The 22,299-nt window shown below is 43.0% G+C and overlaps 1 protein-coding gene across 1 annotated transcript in view; it reads left to right on the top strand.

Moving 5' to 3' along the window:
• The first annotated feature begins 302 nt into the window (after positions 1–302).
• ZCCHC24 (zinc finger CCHC-type containing 24) overlaps positions 303–22,299 on the top strand; it is a 109,257-nt gene continuing 87,260 nt past the window's right edge. The window contains exon 1 of the mRNA XM_033148727.1: positions 303–1,016. Coding sequence (XP_033004618.1) covers positions 774–1,016 — 243 coding nt within the window. The 5' untranslated portion in view covers positions 303–773. The remainder of the gene's footprint in view (positions 1,017–22,299) is intronic.

Raw genomic sequence — 22,299 nt, 5'->3', positions numbered from 1 at the left:
GAAGACTGGGGTCCCTTCCCGGCGCTCTGCGATACTATGATGCTATAGTTCCAGTCACGTACGAAGCCGGCCTTCCTCTTCGCAGGCAGAGAGTGGATTCCGCTGTGTTCTTACGGAGGCGGGAGCGAGGGGGGGCGGGGTGAAACAGAGGGAAGGAGGCGCGGTCCCTCTTTTGATTGGCCCGCAGCACCCCCCGTATTTAAATTTGGTCTCCGCACGGAACTTTCGCGAGCCAATGCCCTTTTCGCTCCCTGCCCGTCCACCTCAATCCCTGCTCCCCAATGGTCGCGTTCCTACAGGCAGCCCCGACGAGTTTGCTGAATAACTCAAAGCGCCCTTCCCCTCCAGCAGGGAGACTAAGGGAGTGAGAATAAAGACAGATAGCGGATCGAGCCACGGGAAGGAGAGGAAGGAGGGAGGGAGGGGGGCGGAAAGCCAAAGAAAGTTTCTGCCTAACTTTGCTATTGCTGCTGCCACCGTAGATCAGCAGCTATGCTGGGGGTGGACGGCGTGCTGGAGCTTGGAGGGCTCAGATCGCCTTAGGAAAGGCAGGAAGGGGGGGGGGGAAAGGGAGCTGGAAAGATTTAGGGCGCAAGGAAAACGGAGAGGAGCTCCCACTCCCTCCCTTCTCCCCCACCCCCTCTGGTAGGGGCCCACGAGGAAGCCGTGCAGGGTAGCAAAAGCCCCCCACAGGGAGGAGGAGGAAAGTTGATCCAGAGGGGAGGGGAGGGGGAAAGACCATCTCCGAGTGGGGCAGCTTCGGGTGGGCAAGGATGAGCCTGTTGTCAGCCATCGACACCAGCGCTGCCTCCGTCTACCAGCCCGCGCAACTGCTCAACTGGGTCTATCTGTCCCTGCAAGACACGCACCAGGCCAGCGCCTTCGATGCCTTCCGACCGGAGCCTTCGTCGTCTCAGCACCCGGAGCTGAGCTACCCCAGCAAGAGCAGCGCCGAGCTGGGTTCCTCCCTCAGCTCCAGCTATCTTAACAGCTTCTTCCAGCTCCAAAGGAACGAGGTAACGCGATCCCTTCCTCTGCAACTCAGCCCCAGCTGAAAGGAGCGCTTAAAAAATGATGATGATGATAAATACCGATTTTTGGCCCCCACTTGGAAATAAGCTGGTTGGTTGTGGTTTTGGCCTCTGAAATGGAGCTGGAAAGGGCTGGACTTTGCTCGGCTGGGGGAAGGAAGAGCCGAGCGACCATTGCTTGGACGGGGGGCGGCGGAGGGAACAACTGGGAAAAGTTTGCGGAAAGTTGCTCCCTCTGAAAACTTTTGCACCGCCATGATGCTTTGCAAGTATTTTCTCCCCCGTCCTCGGCGCCCTTTGACTCTCTCCAATGCGCTTTTTAAAAATTCCTTCTCTTTTTTTTAACCGCTTGCTCCTATGAAACGTGGAGCGCTTGGTAATCGAGTTAGCAGATTTATGCAGAAGGGGGTAGGTAGGCGGCCTCTGGAGAGACGTTTCTCTTCCGCGTCAGAGATGCAGGAGATCTAAAGAACCCAGGCGCACTCTTCGTTGCAACGGTTCAGAATTTTGTCCTACAGAAACGTTGGGAAAACAACTGGTTTTTACGCGTTGCTTACGGCTTGCTTGATGGTTCTTAGGCTGTTACAAACGAAGCATTCCGAACAGGGTGTTCATATTGGAATGCGCTTCGAGTTGGAACAAAGTTGATTTCAGTTTCCCATCTAGATTTCTTTCTCTCGCTCTCTCTCTTTGGTGTGTATGTGGGGGTTTACTTTGGATTTGTCGTCCAGTGAAAATTCTGCAGTTGGAAACTACCTTCCCTCCGTTGCCCACGCGTTTGGAAGTGTGCGGGAAGGTGTGTGCGCGCTCGTGGGTTTGGTTCCTGTTGACATTGTGGTCAATGATTACATGGGCTGGTCCGAGTAAGGCTGATTGAATTGCCTACCTATATCCTAAACTTCGGTGATATAAATACTGATAGGGTCGCTGGGGCTGGAGGTGGGGAAGGAAGACAGAGATATCTGGGTAGACTCAATCTCAGGGTCGTAGGTTTGAGCCCCACGTTGGTTGGGTAAAAGATTCCTCCATTTCAGGGCATTGGGAATCCCTTCAAACTCTATAGATTTATGATTCTGCTGGAGGGGAAGGGCCAGCAATCACTTTTAGCACCATCACTTTAAAAAGAGAGAGAGAGTTAAGCTGACCAGTATTATGCTATTATTAACTTCAAAAGACAAAAGGGCTTTTCTAGCCCTGGGGAGTTTCTAAGTAGTGTTCTTGCATTTTCATTCTCTCTGGTGTCTCCTACATTTACATGGTAAGTTTCCTGGGAGAAAGGGACTGTATCTTCTTAAGTACCTCTGTGAATCGCCACATACAGTATTATGTTATTAACAAACAGAAAAGCCCCAGACTGGTTTTTCAAACTTGGAGCAAAGCCATGCATCCATGTTAAAATACTTTATCAGGTGGGGGAATCTTTCATCTTCCTCTGTTTCAGTTAGTGGGCATTGTCACTGTCCGTGGTTGTACTTTCTTCAAATGTCACTGTGTCCCCCTTCAAGCTACTGCAAGAGGAAGACACACGCCTACTTAGCTAGCTAGGATGCTGGTCTACAGTGGGTTGGGCCTGGGACCAAACTTGGATGCAATCCCGCTGTATGGTGTGTAACTTTACCTGTCTAAATTATCTGTCCAGCAGTCTCTCTGCCCCAGCAAGGCAGGGTTGGCAGTTTCACCTTTATGGAGTGCATTATCTTTTTTTTTTAATGTGGTCTTTTCACCTTTTTTTTTTTAAAAAATGGATCAATGGATATGAAGGGAAAGGAGAGTTAATAGATGTCATTAAGTGATCATGGGCACGGCAGAAAACGGGACGCTCATTTGGCTTTGTTGCATGTGTGTTTCATTTAGGATGTGTATCTGCATGTAGGGTGTGTGTAAGGGGGGGGTTGTCAAGAAGGCAGAACCAGTGCCAGAGGCATGGTGACTTCTGCCACAGGTACTGTGACCTCTTTTCCAGCTGCAGAACTTGGAAATAAACTGCTACACTTCCCACCAAATGTATATAGCTATGGGGGAAAGTGTCAGATGGAGAGTTTAAAATGTGCTTCAGGTACTTTACTTCAGTTCACATAGGTGACACAAGCATCCGCCGAAAGGTTGAAATTAAATTGTACATCTAAGTTCCTACCAGGACAGCAGTTATTAAAAAAAAAAAACCCCAATACATTTGTATTTAGAACTTCATCTCTGCATTTCAAACATGCATGCTAACAGCAAAAGAGAGGTCCCAAGGATCTTTAAGTGGCTTGTGTGTAATGGGTCTTATTTAGAAAACAAGTTTAGGGAGCCTCTTGTTAATAAATCTGCCGTTACTTATCCCAGTATCATTCTGTGTCAGGTCATTTTATTTGTGATACAGTTTGCAGAATAATTAAGGGAAGAAGGGGTTTGAACCTGGCAGAGTCTATTGTGAGCACCAGGCAATCATATCAGTTGCTTTCAAAAAGAAGTGACTTCAGAGCCATTTGTAAATATTCTTGTGGTTCAAATCGGTTAATCAAGAAATCTTTAATAAAAATACTTCAAAAAAACCCACAAAACAACAAAAAACAAAGTAGCTGGATATCTGTTGTCCTCTGTATATGTGGAACTGTGATTGTGCATGGTACACTTTCTGAACTTGAGGAAGTAAGATGGGATGTTTGTTTGTTCAGTCGTGTCTGACTCTTCGTGACCCCATGGACCAGAGCATGCCAGGCACCCCTATCCTCCACTGCCTCCCGCAGTTTGGCCAAACTCATGCCATTCGCTTCGAGAACACTGTCCAACCATCTCATCCTCTGTCGTCCCCTTCTCCTTGTGCTCTCCATCTTTCCCAGAATCAGGGTCTTTTCCAGGGAGCCTTCTCTTCTCATGAGGTGGGCAAAGTACTGGGATGGGATACACACAAATAAATAATATTTCTGTGATTATGAGATATGGAAATACCCAGAACATGCTCTCAAGTTACACTAGTTACACTGCTTTTGAAAAAAATATTGTTGAATCTTGGGCCAACCTTTGCTGTGAATCTGCACCCTGCCACAGTCAGATCTCTCTCCATACCCCACCCCCTAATGGTACCTTTCCCAACGTAACCCAATGCTTTAGTGATGCTGCAATGACATCACCCTGTGATACCCCTGCCATGCCATGCCATCCCATCTGTTAAATATGGCCATGTCTTGGACTTGTGTGCTTAATATTACTATTTGACATCAGCTTATAGTAGCTTTCACTGGCATACCAGTGCCAATTAGTGGTGTGGTTTGTAAATAGCTGCTAGTCTAGAGTAAGAATGGTCCCCAGCTAAGCAGGTAAGGAACTTTACAAAAGTTGGTTCTTTTTAAAATTTTAGGTCCCCAGTGCAGGCATGTGTGAGCAGGCAGACTAGTAAATCTTTTTGTGTAGTCTAGCAACTTTTGTGGACTTATCAAAGCATTCCTGGGAGCTGCTTTGAAAGAGAAATGAAGTTTCGGTCCAGGTTGCAGTGCCAGTTCAGTGGAACAGAGCTAGCCTATATGTTACCCTTCCACACCACCCATCTTAAAAAGCTATTGGCCAAATCAAAAGCTTTTGATTATTGGTAGTCTATGAAAGCTTATGCCACAATAAATAGGTTATTATTTAAAGTACCACAGGATTCTTTGTGGGCTTCTAGCTTCTAACATGGCTACTTATTTGGGAATTGCTTAGCTTGTTAGTCTTATCAATGCAGGAATGTGACGAATTTTCTTTTTCATAATTCTGCAACTTCTTTGAAGAATGCCAGCTCACAAGTTTGGGGCCCTGCTACTTTCCAAAGAACACAGAACTGCATGTCTGTTGATCCCAGCTAAGCTCTTTCGTTGTTTTCCTCTTTTAAGTCATGCATCCTTCAACTGCTTATTAAGTTTGAGGTTCTTCCTATCCACTCCCCCTGTGATCAAGTTACTATGAAGGCAAACTGTTATTTTAAAACAAATCCAGTGCAAAGTACACTGACATTACTTTTTCCTCTGCATTGTAAATAAAAAGCTAATGCAATCCTTGCATGTAATCTGTGAAAGTTGTCTTCTACAGGACCTTCCCTAAACTGAAGCCTTAGCATTTTGCAGTCTTTTAGGGGCTTTCTTCCTGTTTCCTTTCCTTTCCCATTTTTTTTTTTACTTCACCCCAGGAAAGATTTCTGATGAGTTTGTGTTTCTGTTGGTTCCTTGCTGCCTTTAACAACTCAAGTCTGAACATGTTTATTTGGAAGTGAATCCTATTGATCTCCATGGAACTTTAAGTGTGCCAAGGGATCTGGCAGTCTGAAGGACCACCCTCTTTGCTTATGAATCTGCCCATTAGATCATCAGAAACCCAGCCCTAGATATCTTCAGCCTGAGCTTTGGTGGGTGACTACTGGAAACAAGGCCTTTTCTGTTTTGGCACAATGATTATGGAACTTTCCCCAGAGAAGTCTGCTTGGCGCTTTCTCTTAGGTGTCGGAGGAAAGCTTTTCTTTGCTTGGATATTCCACTGAAGACGTTTTATGAAATTGATGTCTTTGAAATTTCTGCTGCTGTTTTCTGCTGCGGCTTTATTTATACTTTGGTTTGCTTTACTAATTTTAAGTATTGTTACTGATATTTCCTTTTTTTCTGAATTGCCTTCAACACATACATGGAAAGGTATTCTAGAAATAATTTGAATATTTGCCCCTCCCTGCTTGGATGCATTATGCTCTGCTCTCCTGAACACCCCACTTAATTGATAGGACAGCTCTTAACAATGCTACTTAGCTTTCAAGTGTTTCAAGCCATTATGATGCATTGCTTTCTTGTAATCCTCACAATCTCGTAAGGTTCATCAATTTTACTATCCCTTGTTGCAGATGGCAAACTGAGGCTGAAAGATACCATCGCTAGTGGACTAAGGCAAGTTGGTGAGACATTGTGGCTTAGTGGTTAGAGTGTTGCATGCAAGGGAGACCGTGGCTGAGATCTCCATTCAAGTGGAGTGACCTTGGGTCAATGGTTCTCTCTTAGCATAAGCTACCTCACAGGGCTGCGGTGAATATAGGTGAATGAATGAATAGGCAGTGGCAGACACCAAGATTGGGCAGAGGCACTTACCTGACCATCTGGCAGGCAAGTCACTGCTGCTGCTTATCTGGGGTGGGAAGAGTGAGGCAGCAGTTGAGTCAGTGTGATGTGGATGCAATGCACCAGCGGAGCCAATGTGGCATTCCTGCTAGTGCATTTGTACCAGGCTGACCTCCCCACCATCTCACCCCTCCTAGTAAGCAGTAGCGACTCATGTACTGGGAGGACAGGTAGGTGCCTCTGCCCCATCCACTATTGTGAACAGGTTCATGGCAGAGGTGATATATTAACCAGAAACTGCCTGATTCCCAGACCTGTCTCTTAGACACTATAGTACACCAGCTCTCTTGATACCACAGGGACTTGTTATACCAACAGCTAATTGCAACACAGTTCCAAAAGGACTTGGTTGTTCTGGCTACATTCAACTCACTTGCTTTCAGAAGGATTTTTTTTTTTTGCTAGTTTGTGCCAAATACTTTCTCATACACATCAATCATTATCAAACTGGCTACTCAGAGTTCTTTTTCTGCTTCCAGCAGCACTGATTCTCAGTTTTTGTGTGTACACCAGAGCTTTTATACAGTATGGCACATTTCAGGAGCTGACGAGGGCCAGTACGAGAAGACCAAAATGGGAGAGATGCAAATGCGATGGATTAACTAGCAGCAATTTAGCCCTTTTACAACATCTGTCTGAAAGGCTATAAGTGGGACAAACAGTGACATCATGGAGAGAGATAACTGAGAGGTCACCAGCCATGTTCTTCATCCAATATGTAGCCATGCATAGTGATAGGAAATATATAACAAATGGTCAGTACAATAATATCTATTAGAAATCTGCAGTGAATAGTTCCAGTCAATATGCAGAGTTCATTCTGTTGATGCCCATCTTAACCCTTGTTGACCCTATGCCTCCATTGGTATGACCTCTAAACATAGCTGTCAACTTTCCCCTTTTCTTGCGAGGAATCTTATTCAGAATAAGGGGATTTCCCTTAAAAAAGAGGAAAAGTTGACAGCTATGCCTCTAAACTGAACATTGACTTCATTGGGAAACCATCTCAGTCTACCGTAATTGGAATTATATCCTGTTTCGTTTATTATTGGGCAAATAATAGCAATAAGCTTGTCTCTTATGTTCATCAGCCAGTCAAATTTTTTTTTTTAATTGCAGCTTTCTGTGTTGTCCAGACCTGACACACTGTGGTAAATCTTAGCAATGGTTTGTTTAAATCAAGTCAACTTCACACTATGGTTTAAGAAGCAGCCTTGTTTAAATAAACCACAGTTAGGATTAAGCAAAGTTTAATGTTTAGATGTAATGTTAAGCTTTAGTTATTACAAGTAAAAGGCTCCAAACTCTTCCTTATAGCCACACTGGGGGAGAAGGTGAACCTCACTGAGACTTATTCTTGTCATATTAAACTAAGGCAGGACGTTCTACTGGTAATTCAACCATTGTTTGTGTGGGATATTTCGCTATAACTGTCCTTCCTGTATTCACACCGTTACTTGCAATTTTGTGTGCTCTTTCCTTTAACACTTTTAACCCAACCATCTTCTGTTGGAAAACTTAGGCATTCGAACCTCTTAAGCAACTACTGATAAATATTAACGGGACAAAATTGAGGTAGGGTTATGACTTTACCAGCATTTTCACCAAAGGGCAGATATGAATTGGGGGACCTCCCTACTCGTATTTAAGTGTGTGTGTGTGTGTATGTATCTATCTAAGTAATGAGTCTAGAGATTCTTGAGGCATTAGATCTCTATGAATTCCAACGTGAACTGACCCAGTCTGAGCCTCCTGGACTAATGTGATTGATTGATTGATTGATTGATGTGTGGGTGGGGACATAAATACCCTCCAGAGTTTTGTGATATAGTCCTCAGCTCAAAATGACACAAAAGTTATTCAAATGAATATTTAAAGATAAATGTATTATTTAGAAATGTGTACATAAAACACATATTTACATAGCTGGTGATGTATTGAAATGCAAATTTAAATATGAATTTTTATGTGGCTGAAAAGAATTGCAGATTCATGTGGAAACAGGGTGGAACAGACTTATGAATACATGCACACTTAACATAGACTGGAAATGGACTGATCTGCCCATCCTCAAATGAGGTAAAATCATTTTAAATGCTGGTGTGGCAGAGTGGCAAAGGCTGCAAACGTGTGCCAGCATTCTCTGAAGAATGCCCCATTGACACTGCAGGATTTAATGCCTGAGATTGGACTATAAAAACATGAAATAGGGGATCTCAGGTTCAAAATTTGCCACTCAGTGGGAAACTAAGTAAGCCTCCATTCTGCCAGCCTCAGACACCTCCACCCTCAGCTGCAATATGGGGGCTATAATGGTGATAATGTATGTGACATGCTACGAGTACAGTGGTACCTCGGTTTACGAACTTAATCCGTTCTGGAAGTCCGTTCTTAAACCAAGGCGCACTTTCCCTAATGAGGCTTCCCACCACCGGTTCCCTTCCACCAGTCAGATTCCATTCTTAGACCGAGGTAAAGTTCTCAATAACTTTATCTGAAGAAGTGTGTATGCACACAAAAGCTCATACCAATAACAAATTTAGTTGGTTTCTAAGGTGCTACTGGAAGGATTTTTTTTATTTTTTATTTTGTTCTCAAACCAAGACACTTTTTCTGGTTTTGCGGAGTTTGTAAACCAAATCGTTCTTAAACCGGACTGTTATTAAACTGTACTCAGAAAGTGCCATATAAATACTAGGAATAATCACAAACTCTGCTTTTAGCTGGAAGTTGAAAACATGAATAATGTCCTTGTGCAGTGGAAGAGGAAATAAAGCGCAGTTCCTTGCCGTGGGGTATGTGGATCTAACGTTGCTTTATTCCCATTACCTCTTCACGATGCATTTAAAATGACATCAATTGGATGGGTCAGATCTTATAGCAAATGTGAAGGTTGGAGCAGGGCAGTTCTTTGACTCTGTGGGAATAATACTGGCCCATGAGGAATTCTGCAAATATGCTGCTGATTGAACTTGGCCATAGATTTCATTACCTGCCGCAGGAAAACCTTGAAAACAAGCAAGGAAGTGAAGCCTTGGGCAGAGCTGACTCACAAGAGGCATCCCTTCCCCCCACCACCAAAACAAGTGTCTGTTCTGGCCCAAGGTGTTCTTTAGCAGTTGACCCCATCCATTTTTAGCACACTGCCTGCCCACATGTGGAATGTGATGATGACACCAGATGGAATAAGGAACGCTTGTTGGGGAAACATCTTACCCATGCTGCGTGGTGATGTCACTTTGCTGATTAGTTGGGTGCATCCTGGTTCCCAAAGCAAGCCAAGTTAGCAGCTAAGGAACTCCTTGGGCCAGGACGCCATATTTAGACTAAGGAAGGGCGGTCAGCTGGGCTTTCCCTTGCCAAAGATGGCATGAATACTCTGGAGTGTTTCTATGGTATGCTTTCATTCATGGCTTCAAAAGGCTTTGAAGTCATGGAGTCATTTTCAAGGGCAGGTCTACACTCATGGTTTTTTATGTTAAGTAAGGGTTAGGGAATGGTTTTGATAACATAGATGGACACATGACGTCCTACTTTTTACATTCATAATGCGTTATTACCTTGTTGTTTTTATTGCTTTATTTTAATTTAAAGCCTACTTACCTACGAAGAAGGTCAGGCCACAAGGACTAAATCCTAGTTTTCCTTTTTCATAATTAGCTGTCACACACTTGGGTGCATGCACACGAAAGCTCATACCAAGAACAAACTTAGTTGGTCTCTAAGGTGCTACTGGAAGGAATTTTTTTATTATTTATTTTTTTGTTTTGACTATGGCAGACCAACATGGCTACCTACCTGTAACTTGTTTAAAATGCTAACTTTGCTTCTCCAAATAAATACATAAATAAATATTTTTGAAAGACTGACATGCGCAAATAATAAAGGACACAGAGGGAGGGAGGAAGAATTAAAACGTGACGCCAGAGGACGGAGCAGAACAACCAGCGACCCACAGAAAGAAACAGGGTTTTGGAAAATGGTGTGGCTGGATATTACTTACCTTTGATGATAAAAACCAAGGTAAAAAAAAACGTTTTAATTAGCAAGTATGCCCTGTGACATTTTAAAACAGAATATCTAATATTGTTCTAATAGGGGGAAATAATGTTAAACAGGTCAGTGTAGATCCAGGTTAACTCTTGTTCCCAGTTTCCCTGTGGCTCCTTAGAAGCTTATCAAAGGTTTGATGTTAGAGACATGACTAAACGACTAAGCAACAACAATGTTCTGGGATTAATTGCCTGTAGGGTCTGGTCAGTTTCCTATCTGAACTGATCGTGCACGTCTAACTATACATTCCTGAACTCTCCATTACATGCAGGAGGTTTGTGTTTGTGGCAGACATGCAAGCATTGCTCAGCAGACAAATCAACACAGAAGGGGTTCTTTAAAGCACAGATGGTTTGACCACCAACATTGCAGTTAATAATAATAATAATAATAATAATAATAATAATAATAATCTGTTGAATTGAGTGTAAGCGTTCAGGATGGGGGAATAGAATAAAGGGAAGTTGGAAAACAAGGTAACTATATAGGGCAGGGGTCAGCCATGGGCTGTTCCACCATCCCTCAGACCTTGTGGGGGGCCGAATTATATTTTGGGGAAAAAAATGAACGAATTCCTGTGCCCCGCAAATAACCCAGAGATGCGTTTTAAATATAAGTACACATTCTACTCATGTAAAAACATGCTGATTCCCGGACCATCCGCGGCCCAGATTGAGAAGGCAATTGGGCCGCATCTGGCCCACGGGCCTTAGGTTGCCTACCCCTGATATAGGGCATGATCCATCCAAGTTTACACACTATTACATCCCAGTGTTTTCAGTGGGTATAATATAGGTGCATGCTTAACACTCCCATGGAAGGGAACAAGTTTTAAAATGCTTAATTTTGGACTGGTCTCATTGTATTCATATTATAAACACACTTTTTAAAAAATAAAAAGCACCCTTGGTTCAGTCCTCAGGGATGCCCAGTCGCCTCACCCCTCCCAAGGAAAGTGGCTTGTGATGTTGTGTATTCCTATTGCTTGACATCCAACTTCTGCAGTATGATTTGTGCCTTTAGCATGCTTGTGGGGTGGGTTTCCATCATACTTCTTTTCAGCTGGACACCCCTTTTCAGGTGGAGATCCCTTTTAACTGGTTGGAACCTAGGAACTCCTGTATGCAAAGCATTCACTATTCCATTGAGCTGAGACACCCCTCCCCCCCGCCAGTCTGAAACAAGGGATGGTGTGTGTATATGTGGACGTGGATACAATTCCCCCCCCCCCCGGGACAGTCTAGAGGAGGGTGCTGTGCGTTTTTCAAGCTCAGCGTGTCTTTGCAATTCAGAGAGCTTCTTCCCGGTTCATCTGTGGACTTGAAAAAAGAAAGAAAGGAGGAGGGTTTCTTGCTTTGCTTGCAGATTCCTTTCACCTTCCAGTTTTGTCCTATCTTGGCATTGCCCAAGTCCAAGCAGTGACGACCACTGACACATAGCTAGGTATAATATTTGGAAAGTGACTGAACAAGGAGCAAAAATAGCAACAGGTTAAGGGAGCAAAATAAGCAAGCTGGAAATGTGTTGCTGCGTGGATGGAAAGAAATGGCAAAGGAGGGATCTGTCTGTGGGAGGGGGAAACGGGCAGCCTCCGAAGAGTTGTTATTGGAGAGGGCTTGCAAGGCTGCATGGTGGTGCCTGTGGATGTGACCGGCATGCTGACCAAAGAAACTGGACAGGAAAAAATAAAAAAAGCACCACCACCCACAAAATGCTTTTTGTGTTTAACCAATATTTTTGTTCCGCTAGCTTTTCTCATCAGAATAGCTGCCTTCTGAATAAAAACCCTGATGGTTGGTGCACAAAAAGCCAATTGTGCCATCAAAGAGGTAGAATGGTAGCAAACATAAAATGAGTTCATATTTTGTTCTACTTTATTTTAAAAACGCCCTTTTCAGAATGCTGCTGCTGCTACTACTAATAGCAATATTAGCAGCGGTGGGCTTACTGTTAACATGGCAATGCTTAATGCCTAGAATATAAAATGGATTCTAGGACGTCAAGATGTATTAAACTGGTGCTTGAAGTTCATTAATATCCCCAACTCCTATTAAGCCACTGCTTTTAGAGCTTGATGTTTTAGAAAGGATTTAATGTTCTTGAATCAAGCCAATTAATTAATGCTTTGGGTTAGTGATCAGCCAGTGACTGAAAGGGCTTACGGATTATTAGGCTCTTAGTAGGGTTGACACATGTCCCAGTTGGCCAGGTTTTGCCAGGATTCTGGCCGTGTCCCTGGTGCCCCTTTGGCTCAGGAGCTTTTTTTCAGATCCCCAGCTTTCATTGAAAGAAAAGAAAGAAAAGGCAAGCCTCTAGGTCTTACAGAAGCAGAGGTGCAAGTTGAACTATGCAGGCAGCATTCTGCAGAATCATTTTGTGTGGGACCCCCACACGTATTATTCTAGCAGAGAAGTGAAGTCACACAGGACGTTGCCTTATTCTAAGGCAATACCATTGGCCCATCTAGCTCAGCTTTCGTTGAAGTAAACTGATAGTGGCTCTACAGGGTTCTAGGCAGGAGTCCTTCCCACCCGTATTTGGAGACGTCAAGGATCGAATCTGGGACCTCTCGCATGGACAGTGTGTGCATGGCTGTGACTGGCATGTAAGGAAAGTGATATGAGCAGAGATAGGAAAATTAGAGTCACAGGTTAATTGTCTGGGAATGCAATTTCCTGGTTCTTTCTGAAGTTATTCCCCACCCCCAAGCCCTGAGCGGAAATGAGAGCTACCCACTGAAAATAATGGAGAAAGCCATGATTTTTTTTGTGTGTGTGTATCTGTGTTTAGAGCCTTTGAATGAATGTCTGTGCCCCATCACACATGCACAAAAAGTTGCAGTAAGTGCAGATTCATGTTCTTTCTAACTGAGGGGTTATTTTATGTGATTTCTTTCTCTTTAAAAAAATAAATAAACTTTAGACATCCCGGCTGAGGAAGAGCAGCTTGTGACACAGTTGCTTTTATTTTCAAATGAATCCTGTTTCTCAAGAAGTGCTTTTCGATCGGATCTAGGCTGTGTAGGCTACAGTGAAAAAACAAATACTCTGCGTCCCTTGATTCTAGAATAAATGTCGCCAGTACGCTACCATCATTGTCCACCACAACCATTGGGTCTCTCAGGTGTGTGTTTGTGTGCACAATATCTGAACCTTCCTCTCCTGATGTGACAGGAATTTTACTAGCCCTTAAGAAAAAAAGCAAAGGCCTCAGCAGCAATGAGACATTAATGCTCCTGCTTCAGAGTAAAGGTAAGCCATAAAACTTAAGTTTGGCATTATCAAGCCATGTGTGACTAGTTCTGGCATAAGCCCCCCTCGTCTGTTCTTCATCACATCCTTTGTAAATTTTTAGCCTTGTCGGTCAGGCTGCAGCAATTTTTTTTGCCTTACTATGCAAGGAAGGAATTTTAAATTATTCACATGCTTTAGATTTAAAGAGTTGGGTTGTATGCCAATGTAGAAAAGCCAAACGTCTCCATTCTGTACGCATAGTATTTGGCCTTGCCATAGTGGCAAAACTGAGCAGTTGGTTTTTAAGAGGTCTTTTCAGTGATGAAAAATAAAGGTTAGTCAAAGTCAAGCGATTAATGCCTGCTTTCACTGTACAATAAAGGCACTTAATTTGCAGCGACTGTGTTGAGTTATGTGGGCCCCTGGTACAATGCTGATAATTTAGAATAATCCCTTTAGTGAGGTAAAAACGCTGCACCATTATATTACAGCAAAACTAAGGTCTTTAGAAGTTCTGTTGCATAAATCAACTCCCACTCCTAAAGAGAACAGCAGGAAAGTTTTCCCATTGCAGTTCAATATCCAAGAAAATTCTGATAGCACACAGAGATAAATAATATCTTCCTAAATAAGCCTAGCAAGACTGAAAAATCAAAGTAGGTGGGAGATTTGGGCTGGATCTACACATGCAACAGCATGAGGTGGGAATGAAGTAGTACAAGAAAGAAGATTCCACCTAAACATTAGGAAGAACTTCCTGACAGTGAGAGCTGTTCGGCAGTGGAATTTGCTACCAAGGAGTGTGGTGGAGTCTCCTTCTTTGGAGGTCTTTAAGCAGAGGCTTGACAGCCATCTGTCAGGAATGCTTTGATGGTGTTTCCTGCTTGGCAGGGGGTTGGACTGGATGGCCCTTGTGGTCTCTTCCAACTCTATGATTCTATGATTCTAGTAGAATGCTGAGGTGGGAAGTAGAATTCTAGTGTAGATTTTTGCCTGCTTTAACACTGAGGGATGTTCTAGAACAGTAGCAAAATGTGCATTGCATTCTTCCATGGGATTCCTGTTCGTGGACCACCCAATGCCTGTCCCCAAGTATATTGCATAGGAATGAATGGCATGTAGGTAAAGGGCAACCCTTCACTAAAGCAAGAGATAGAAATAAGGTTCACCAAGGGACAGACTGGAGAATAGGCTAGGGTAGGGAGGTGGGTAGGTTTTTACTCCTCCATCAGCTATGCCCCAAGTGACACCTCATTTATTTTGCCCTATAGACTGTCTATGGCACATCATTGAAATCCAGGATACATCCAATTAACCAACACCTTCATTTCCATTTCTTTGTCACACTGGTGGCGTCTCATGGACAGGAGCAGCGTTTCCCAACCTGGTCCCCTCTAGATGCTGTTGGGCACCACATTCCATCAGTCCCAGGAAGCATAGACTGTCAGTGCATACTACTACTACTACTACTACTACTAATAATAATAATAATTTATTTATACCCCACCCATCTGGCTGGGTGGCTTCCAACAAAATATTAAAATACAGTAGTCCGTCAAACTTTAAAAGCTTCCCTAAACAGGGCTGCCTTCAGATATCTTCTAAAAGTCTGGTAGTTGTTTTTCTCTTTGACATCTGGTGGTGGGGCGTTCCACAGGGCGGGCGCCACTACCGAGAAGGCCCTCTGCCTGATTCTCTGTAACTTGGCTTCTCGCAGTGAGGGAACCACCAGAAGGCCCTCAGCACTGGACCTCAGTGTCCGGGCTGAATGATGGGGGTGGAGACGCTCCTTCAGGTATACTATGTCAATCATTTGGGGATCCTTTTTCAGTCAGCAGACTCATCCAGAAAACCTCTCAGAATCTTCTTTCTCAGTTCAGTGATTTCCCGTTTGGGAATAAACACTTCACCCATTCCAGTTCTGCTTAAAGTATTAATTGAACAATTAACATTACAACTTATACAACTACTGGTCTAAGGTCTAAGGAAAAAGGTATGTACAGAGAATCATGACTCCTCCCTGCTGTCTTCAGTCATGTGGACAGTGCAACAGTCTCTTTCTTTCTCCCCTTCAGAGCACGTCTAATAAAGAAGTCTGTTGCTAAGGGAACCCTGTTGCTGGGGGGACCTATTGCTAGGACAAAATTTCTTGCTAGTGGCAGAACTATACAAAGATCACTTGTACAGTCTATTTTTAGACTACACTGACAGGTAGCAGTGAGGGGTTATGGGAGCTGTGGTCAAATGATACCTGGAGAGTATCTGACTGCAGAAGGCTGGTCTGCAGATCAAACTAAGGTCACATACATCATGCATTTAAAGCACATTTATACTGATTTAGCAATCATGGCACCCCCCCCAAAGAATCCTGGGAACTGTAGTTTATCCCTCACAGAACTGCACTTCCAAGCACCCTTAACAAACTACAGTCCCGAAGATTCTTTGAGGATGCCTTGTACTTTAAATGGAGTGGATGTGACCTAAAATTCACTGGTTTTTAAAAATCAGGAAACTTGGGGCTGGATCAACCTAATGAGTCCCACTTTCGCTAGCACAGCAGGGCTTTCCTCCTTCTCCTCCCCTGGTGTGCCCCTTGCACCCCTAAAATTGGGGGAAACCCTGCGATTTGCAGTTTAAAAAGAAAAAGAAAACTCTGGAAAAACCCAAAGGATGGAGCAAGCTCACTAGACATTGATTTTCAGCTGGAAAAGAAAATTTGCAAACAGGGAGGTGGAATAGAATGGAATGGAAGAGGACATAAAGAGTTCCAGCCAACCAGCTAAGAGAAGTATTCTTATCACCAAGTGAAAATACACTGTAACATTTTGTTGCAGGTTGCAATTTTCATTACTTATTAGCACAGGTGTTACTTAACCGATTTCCACTTTTGGGGCCTGAACTGGGCTTTCAAAGTATCTTACAATATACAAAGAAGCATATATGTATATGTATATGTATATGTATATGTATATATGTATATGCGCAATGGCAGTTCTGGTTGGGTGGTCTAGCACTGCAGCAGCTTTACAATCAACCTGATTGGTAATTTCCGGTGCCAATCCAGATTAAGTGCTTACTACCAGAATCAATACTAGAATTGGCTCACTTAATGGTAAATGAATTATCAGTAATTTCAGTCTCTTTCCTCTGACACTTTTATCATCCCCACTCATGAAATACATGCTGCTGTGCTTAGACAAGAAACACACTCTGTCCAATCTAAGTAAGTTTATTTATGCGCAGGCATTTGTATCATTTCAACAGAGTTATAGTATTTCATGGCCTCTTAAAATGACATCAAAAGCAAATAATTCACATTTCGAAAACATGCAGGAATTAGAACAAAGCTAATTGCGATGACTAATTAAAATCCCAGAGGAATAAAATGTAAAAAGTAATTTGCAGTTACATGGTGTTTACTATTGCAGGAAGATAATCATTCCCACTTGGCCAGCTATGCATGTTTTCCTTCTGATTAGTCAGACTATTTGTCTGCTATATAAAATGGATTTATTTATTCATTTTAATTCAAGAACCCCACTATGCTAACATCCTAGATTCTGTCTGTCTTAGTTCCCAACATTTTGTCATATTGTAAATGGAGGATGAAGCTGCAGAATTGTGGCTTGTCTAAAGCCACAGATTGAATTCAAAGCAGAAGTAAAGTCTGAAGCAGGGATTTCCTGCCAAGTCTTTTCAGTACTATCTCTCAGTTAAATGCCTTATTAAAGTCACCTCTGACTCAAAATGAAAGAAAAGTCACCCCTTTTCTAAAAAAAACCAAAAACCCCTCACAATGTACTTGGTATAAAGAGATGCACAACCAGTCCTTGAATTTAATGTGGCCTAAGAGAAAATCCTGGCTAACTGTGGCTACATTTTCTTTCTGTATTACTTTGCACTGTGAAACATTTTAAACGAACTGATAATGAAACCGCATCATGAAGGGATTCTTCCACCTTTGGTATGCATGCTCCTGGGGAGTAATATTATAAACCAAGGATTGGAAAGAAAATTGAATATGTGGGGTAGGAATATCTAGGTAAGTTAGAGCCAGTGTGGCATAGTGGTTAAAGAGTTGGAGACCACAGTTCCAATCCTTTCTCAGCCATGAAGTTCAGTGGGTGATCTTGGGCCAGTTATGATCTCTCAGCCTAACCTACCTCACAGGGTTGTTGTGAGGGTCCAGTGGAGAGGGAATGAAATATGAACACCACCTAGTTAGTTAACAGAGCTAGGTAAGAACTTGACCAGAAAGTTGGGAGAGCAATAGCCAGCCAGAGCAGACAACAGTGGGTAAGGCAGACTGACTCTGAGCTTCCACACCTGTGGTCTGATTTTACAAGTTTCCCCTCTCCCTGCTTCATAGGATTTGTGTGTGGTATGGCATAATGTGTGTGATTAAAGGTAGAACAAAAGAAATAAGGGCTGGCACACACACACACCCCATCGTTCTGCCTGGTCCAGCTCTGAGGGCCTTCTGGCAGTTCCCTCACTGCAAGATGTGAGGTTACAGGGAACCAGGCAGAGGGCCTTCTCGGTGGTGGCGTCCGCCCTGTGGAATGCCCTTCCAACAGATGTCAAGGAAATAAACAACTATCAGACTTAGAAGACATCTGAAGCCAGCCCTGTTTAGGGAAGTTTTAAATATTTGATGTTTTATTCTGTTTTTAATCTGCTGGGATTATGTATGTATGTATGTATGTATGTATGTATGTATGTATGTATGAATAAATAAATAAATGGATGCTGCAAACAAACAAATGAAACTTTTATCCACGAGCAGTATAAATTCCACGGTAAATTCCTGCCCCAAAGTACCCTGAGTCTTCTTGTCCTGCTCTGACACATGCACCCCACCCCCCTTTTAAAAGAAATACGCCACTGTAAGTTCCACTGGGAAAGATGGAGGGCACAAGGAGAAGGGGACGACAGAGGATGAGATGGTTAGACAGTGTTCTCAAAGCTACTAACATGAGTTTGGCCAAACTGCAAGAGGCAGTGAAGGATAGGCATGCCTGGCGTGCTCTGGTCCATGGGGTCACGAAGAGTTGGACACGACTGAACGACTGAACAACAACAACAACAAAGTTCCACTGGCTTAAGTTCTGTCCGCTGAGCTGGCATGAGGGACTCCCAATGTATTTCTGCCTCAGACGGGAAAGCCCAGGGTCTACCATAGCCAAACTCTCTCATCCCGGTGGATCTTGGGTTTGGATTGCACTGTTAGTGTAGGAATTGCAGCAACACACGAAGGAGCCTGACTCCAGTCTTGTATATTATTGACAGCAACTGTCACTTATTATTCCCAACTTCTTATATGAAAAATGTTCATCTCTCGGTTTGACGGTCTGAACCAGAAAAGAAAGCTAGTTGGTTGGCAATTCTGCTTTCATGGTGTTCCAAATGAAAGGGCCTATCCCCATGTGGAGCAGATTTACATCTCTTACATGGAGCTATGGCTTTGCAGAAGCCTGTTTTGTTTGTTCCATTAATCCCCAGTCTAGAAGTTATGAAGTATGAGGACATGTTTCTTTCTAAAGGCCAATTAATTCCCATTTTATTGAGCAATAAGCCTGTTCCTCTTGACATATATTATGGTGGAAAATAAACCCGGCTTCCAAGAATTTGTAAGCCTCACTTGAAAACTAAACCTCATTTATTTATTTGTTCTGTTCATTTTAAAATAAGTTGCAGTGACGGTTCAAGCAATCAGTGTCATTCAGATGATACCGCTGCTGTTTACCACAGTTAACAACAAATTCATCTGGGAAAGCATCATTTGAAAAATTAACATTCTGGATCACATTCTTGAAAAGAAAACTGAACTTTTTTTTTTTTTGGCCCTTTTCTGTTTTCCTGCGTATGGATATATCTACTTCAGAGATACTCTATCAGGGCGACTACACCATATGCTTGGTAGATTCAGCATTCCTTCTACTTCCGACAGTGACCTCAAGATTGATCTCTTTTAAATTCTGGCAGTTATGTCCGTTGCTCTGCCAAGTACGCTGGACTGCATTGGAACAATATATGTATATACACACACAAACAAAATGGTTTCAGATCCACAGCTTAAAATGGAATTGCAATAAAAGTTTCTTAGCCAAACATTTAATCCCCAAGGAGCTCTGCAGGAGGCAAAAGCTAATTCTTAAGTGTGCCGCTCTTCAAAAAGAAGTATTTCTCCACATTGCTATTTCCCTCCCATTTGGAGCATTTAAAGGCCCAGCAGAACGAAAGCTGACCCCTGCTTCCTCCTCCCTGCTGCTGCTGTTTCAAGCCATAGGTCAGATTGACGTTTCCTGCAGGAAGCAGAGACCTGAAGCAGAATCCGACAACAACTATTGATGGGCTGGAGTTAAAAAATCATTGCTCATTTCCCGCTTCCCTATACTGTATACCTTTCCTCCACCCTTCCATCATTGGCCATCCCGACTAACACCCATAAAATTATGTGCCTATTTTTAAACTAAAAAACAAAAGCAAGTGTTGGGTTGATTGGTCGGCCAACCAAATTTTAACTTGTGCACCTCCCCTTGGGGGGGGGGAAGGTCAGGGAGGCTAGTAGACTGAAACAGCAGGGACATTTCAGCTGGAGGCTATTCACTGACAAGAAATGGGAAGGCTGTGTGTGCGCATGCGTGAAATGTTATTTGCAGAGTGAATAGCCACCCTTGTCCCTAATATAGTGCTCATGTGTGTAGAGCTTCTCTTTAGTATAAGTAGCCGGTTGTTTAGCATTCAGCGGATGAAAAGGCTCCCTGCAGAGCTTTGGACAAGAATTAGAAAGTTCCTCTAAGACTGTGTCTCATTAACTGAACTCTCAACTTCCCTGAGATTTTTATTTTATTTTAAGCTATATGCACCTCGTATAAGGGACTCTCAAAGCTTGTCACTGTGTCACCTTTGACAGCCTAAAATTCAATTCAAGCTGCCTAAAAGCCCAGATTCTGAGTGTTCCAGTCTCAGTATTTTGCACAAGGGATTCAGTCTCATACCAGAACTTTAGGTTTGCACAATTGAAGTGGAAATAAAGCACACTGTCATAGCTCAACAAATTCCTTCCTTGGGGGTTTTAAAGCAGAAGTCGGATGGCCATCTGTCATGGATACTTTAGTTGAGGTTCCTGCATTGTAGAGGGTCGGACTAGATGACCCTTGAGGTCCCTCTTAACTCTGTGATTCTGTGTAGAAGAAGAAGAAGAAAAGTTTGGATTTGATATCCTGCTTTATCACTACCCGAAGGAGTCTCAAAGCGGCTAACATTCTCCTTTCCCTTCCTCCCCCACAACAAACACTCTGTGAGGTGAGTGGGGCTGAGAGACTTCAGAGAAGTGTGACTAGCCCAAGGTCACTCAGCAGCTGCATGTGGAGGAGCGGAGACGCGAACTCGGTTCACCAGATTACGAGTCTACCGCTCTTAACCACTACACCACACTGGTGTAATAATGCCTCTGCCATTTTTTTGCAACAGTTGCAACAACCTACTGTGATACGTTTTCCACATCAGCTTGCTACCCTAGTGAAACACAGCGGATGGGGATATAACCCCGGTGTAGCAGTTGCTTCATCCTGTCTTAAATGCTAATGTGCTGATGCAGCTCTGGTCAATTAGATGACCTCTTACCCAATTCCTTGTAGATTTTATACTACTATATTTGCAGCGCTGGTTGAAACTGGAATCCTCACCTCCTCCCTTCCCAAAGGAGCATTTTTTTGGCCGCAGAAGTTAACATGCCCTATTTTCATTATTCTGGTTTGTAGTCCAGGTGATGTCATAATTTCCACCGAAACCCCTTAGTTTCAGAGGGGCTTATAACTTTGGCCATAAAAAATGTTCACTGTGCTGAAAATTGGCACCGAAAGATGAAGCTATCTGACCATTTTTATAAACATGTAGATGCAGTGTATCAAGTTCTATTTATCCCTATCCCTCCACCCTTTAGAACTGCCCCCTCCCAAAAATAAATGCCATTTTTCTGGCTTACCAACAGGTCTCATTGGACATGCCTTTGGAACAAAAGTAACACATGCTTTTGTGTGCCAAGATAAAGTACTTTGAGGCAATTTGTCACATCAGCAAGAGCATGTTTACTGTGTTCCTTAAAAAAAAACTATCAAGAAACAAACATGGCAACTGTAAACAATTGATCTTAAGGAATGGTTCTTATTTTGTAGTGGGGGGACAAAGAACATGGAGACATCCCAAACCATTAGAACTCTCCTCTCTGCTGCTGCTAGCTCAGCTCTGTCTGTGTTTGTACTGCTTTGTTCCAGGTATGCTGCCATGTGCCCAGCCATTTATATGGCCCTGCTATATCTGGGATCTACTCTTATGGCTCAGTATGGCTGTGGGCATCTACAACTCAAGCCTATGCTGCTCTACTCAAAAGTAAGCCCCACTGAGTCCAATGGAGCTTGCTCTCAGGTAGGGGTGGAAGGATCTGCCAATTTTGGTTCTCTCAGTTTCTCATACTTCCAATTTTAAGTCCACATTTCTGCAGCTGTTTGATTAAATAAAAAAATTATCATGAAAATTCACCAGCATTTCAGTGCAAATTTCTCCCAATTTTTTGTCAGCAGTTTTGATGAGTGTGCTCATTTTTGCAAGTAATTTTCCGCAACACAATGCATTTTGTACGCTATTTTCACTGTTATATTAATATCGAAGCATACCCCCCTCCAAAAAACAGATGATTTTGTGAACATCATTTGCTTGGAGAACTCCACTGCAAAATTCAACTAAGTGTTGAATTTTCAAAAGATGGCTGTGTTTCAGTTCTCATATCGTTCTGAAAAGTGCAAAATTGATAGATTTGCCTTTGAATGAGAAAACAGTGGGGAAATGTTGGTGGGGAAAGGGTTA

This window comes from Lacerta agilis, chromosome 5, assembly GCF_009819535.1.
Source record: "Lacerta agilis isolate rLacAgi1 chromosome 5, rLacAgi1.pri, whole genome shotgun sequence".
NCBI lineage: Eukaryota > Metazoa > Chordata > Lepidosauria > Squamata > Lacertidae > Lacerta > Lacerta agilis.
The sequence above is the reverse complement of the archived record's forward strand: the minus strand, read 5'-3'. Positions and strand labels throughout refer to the sequence as shown.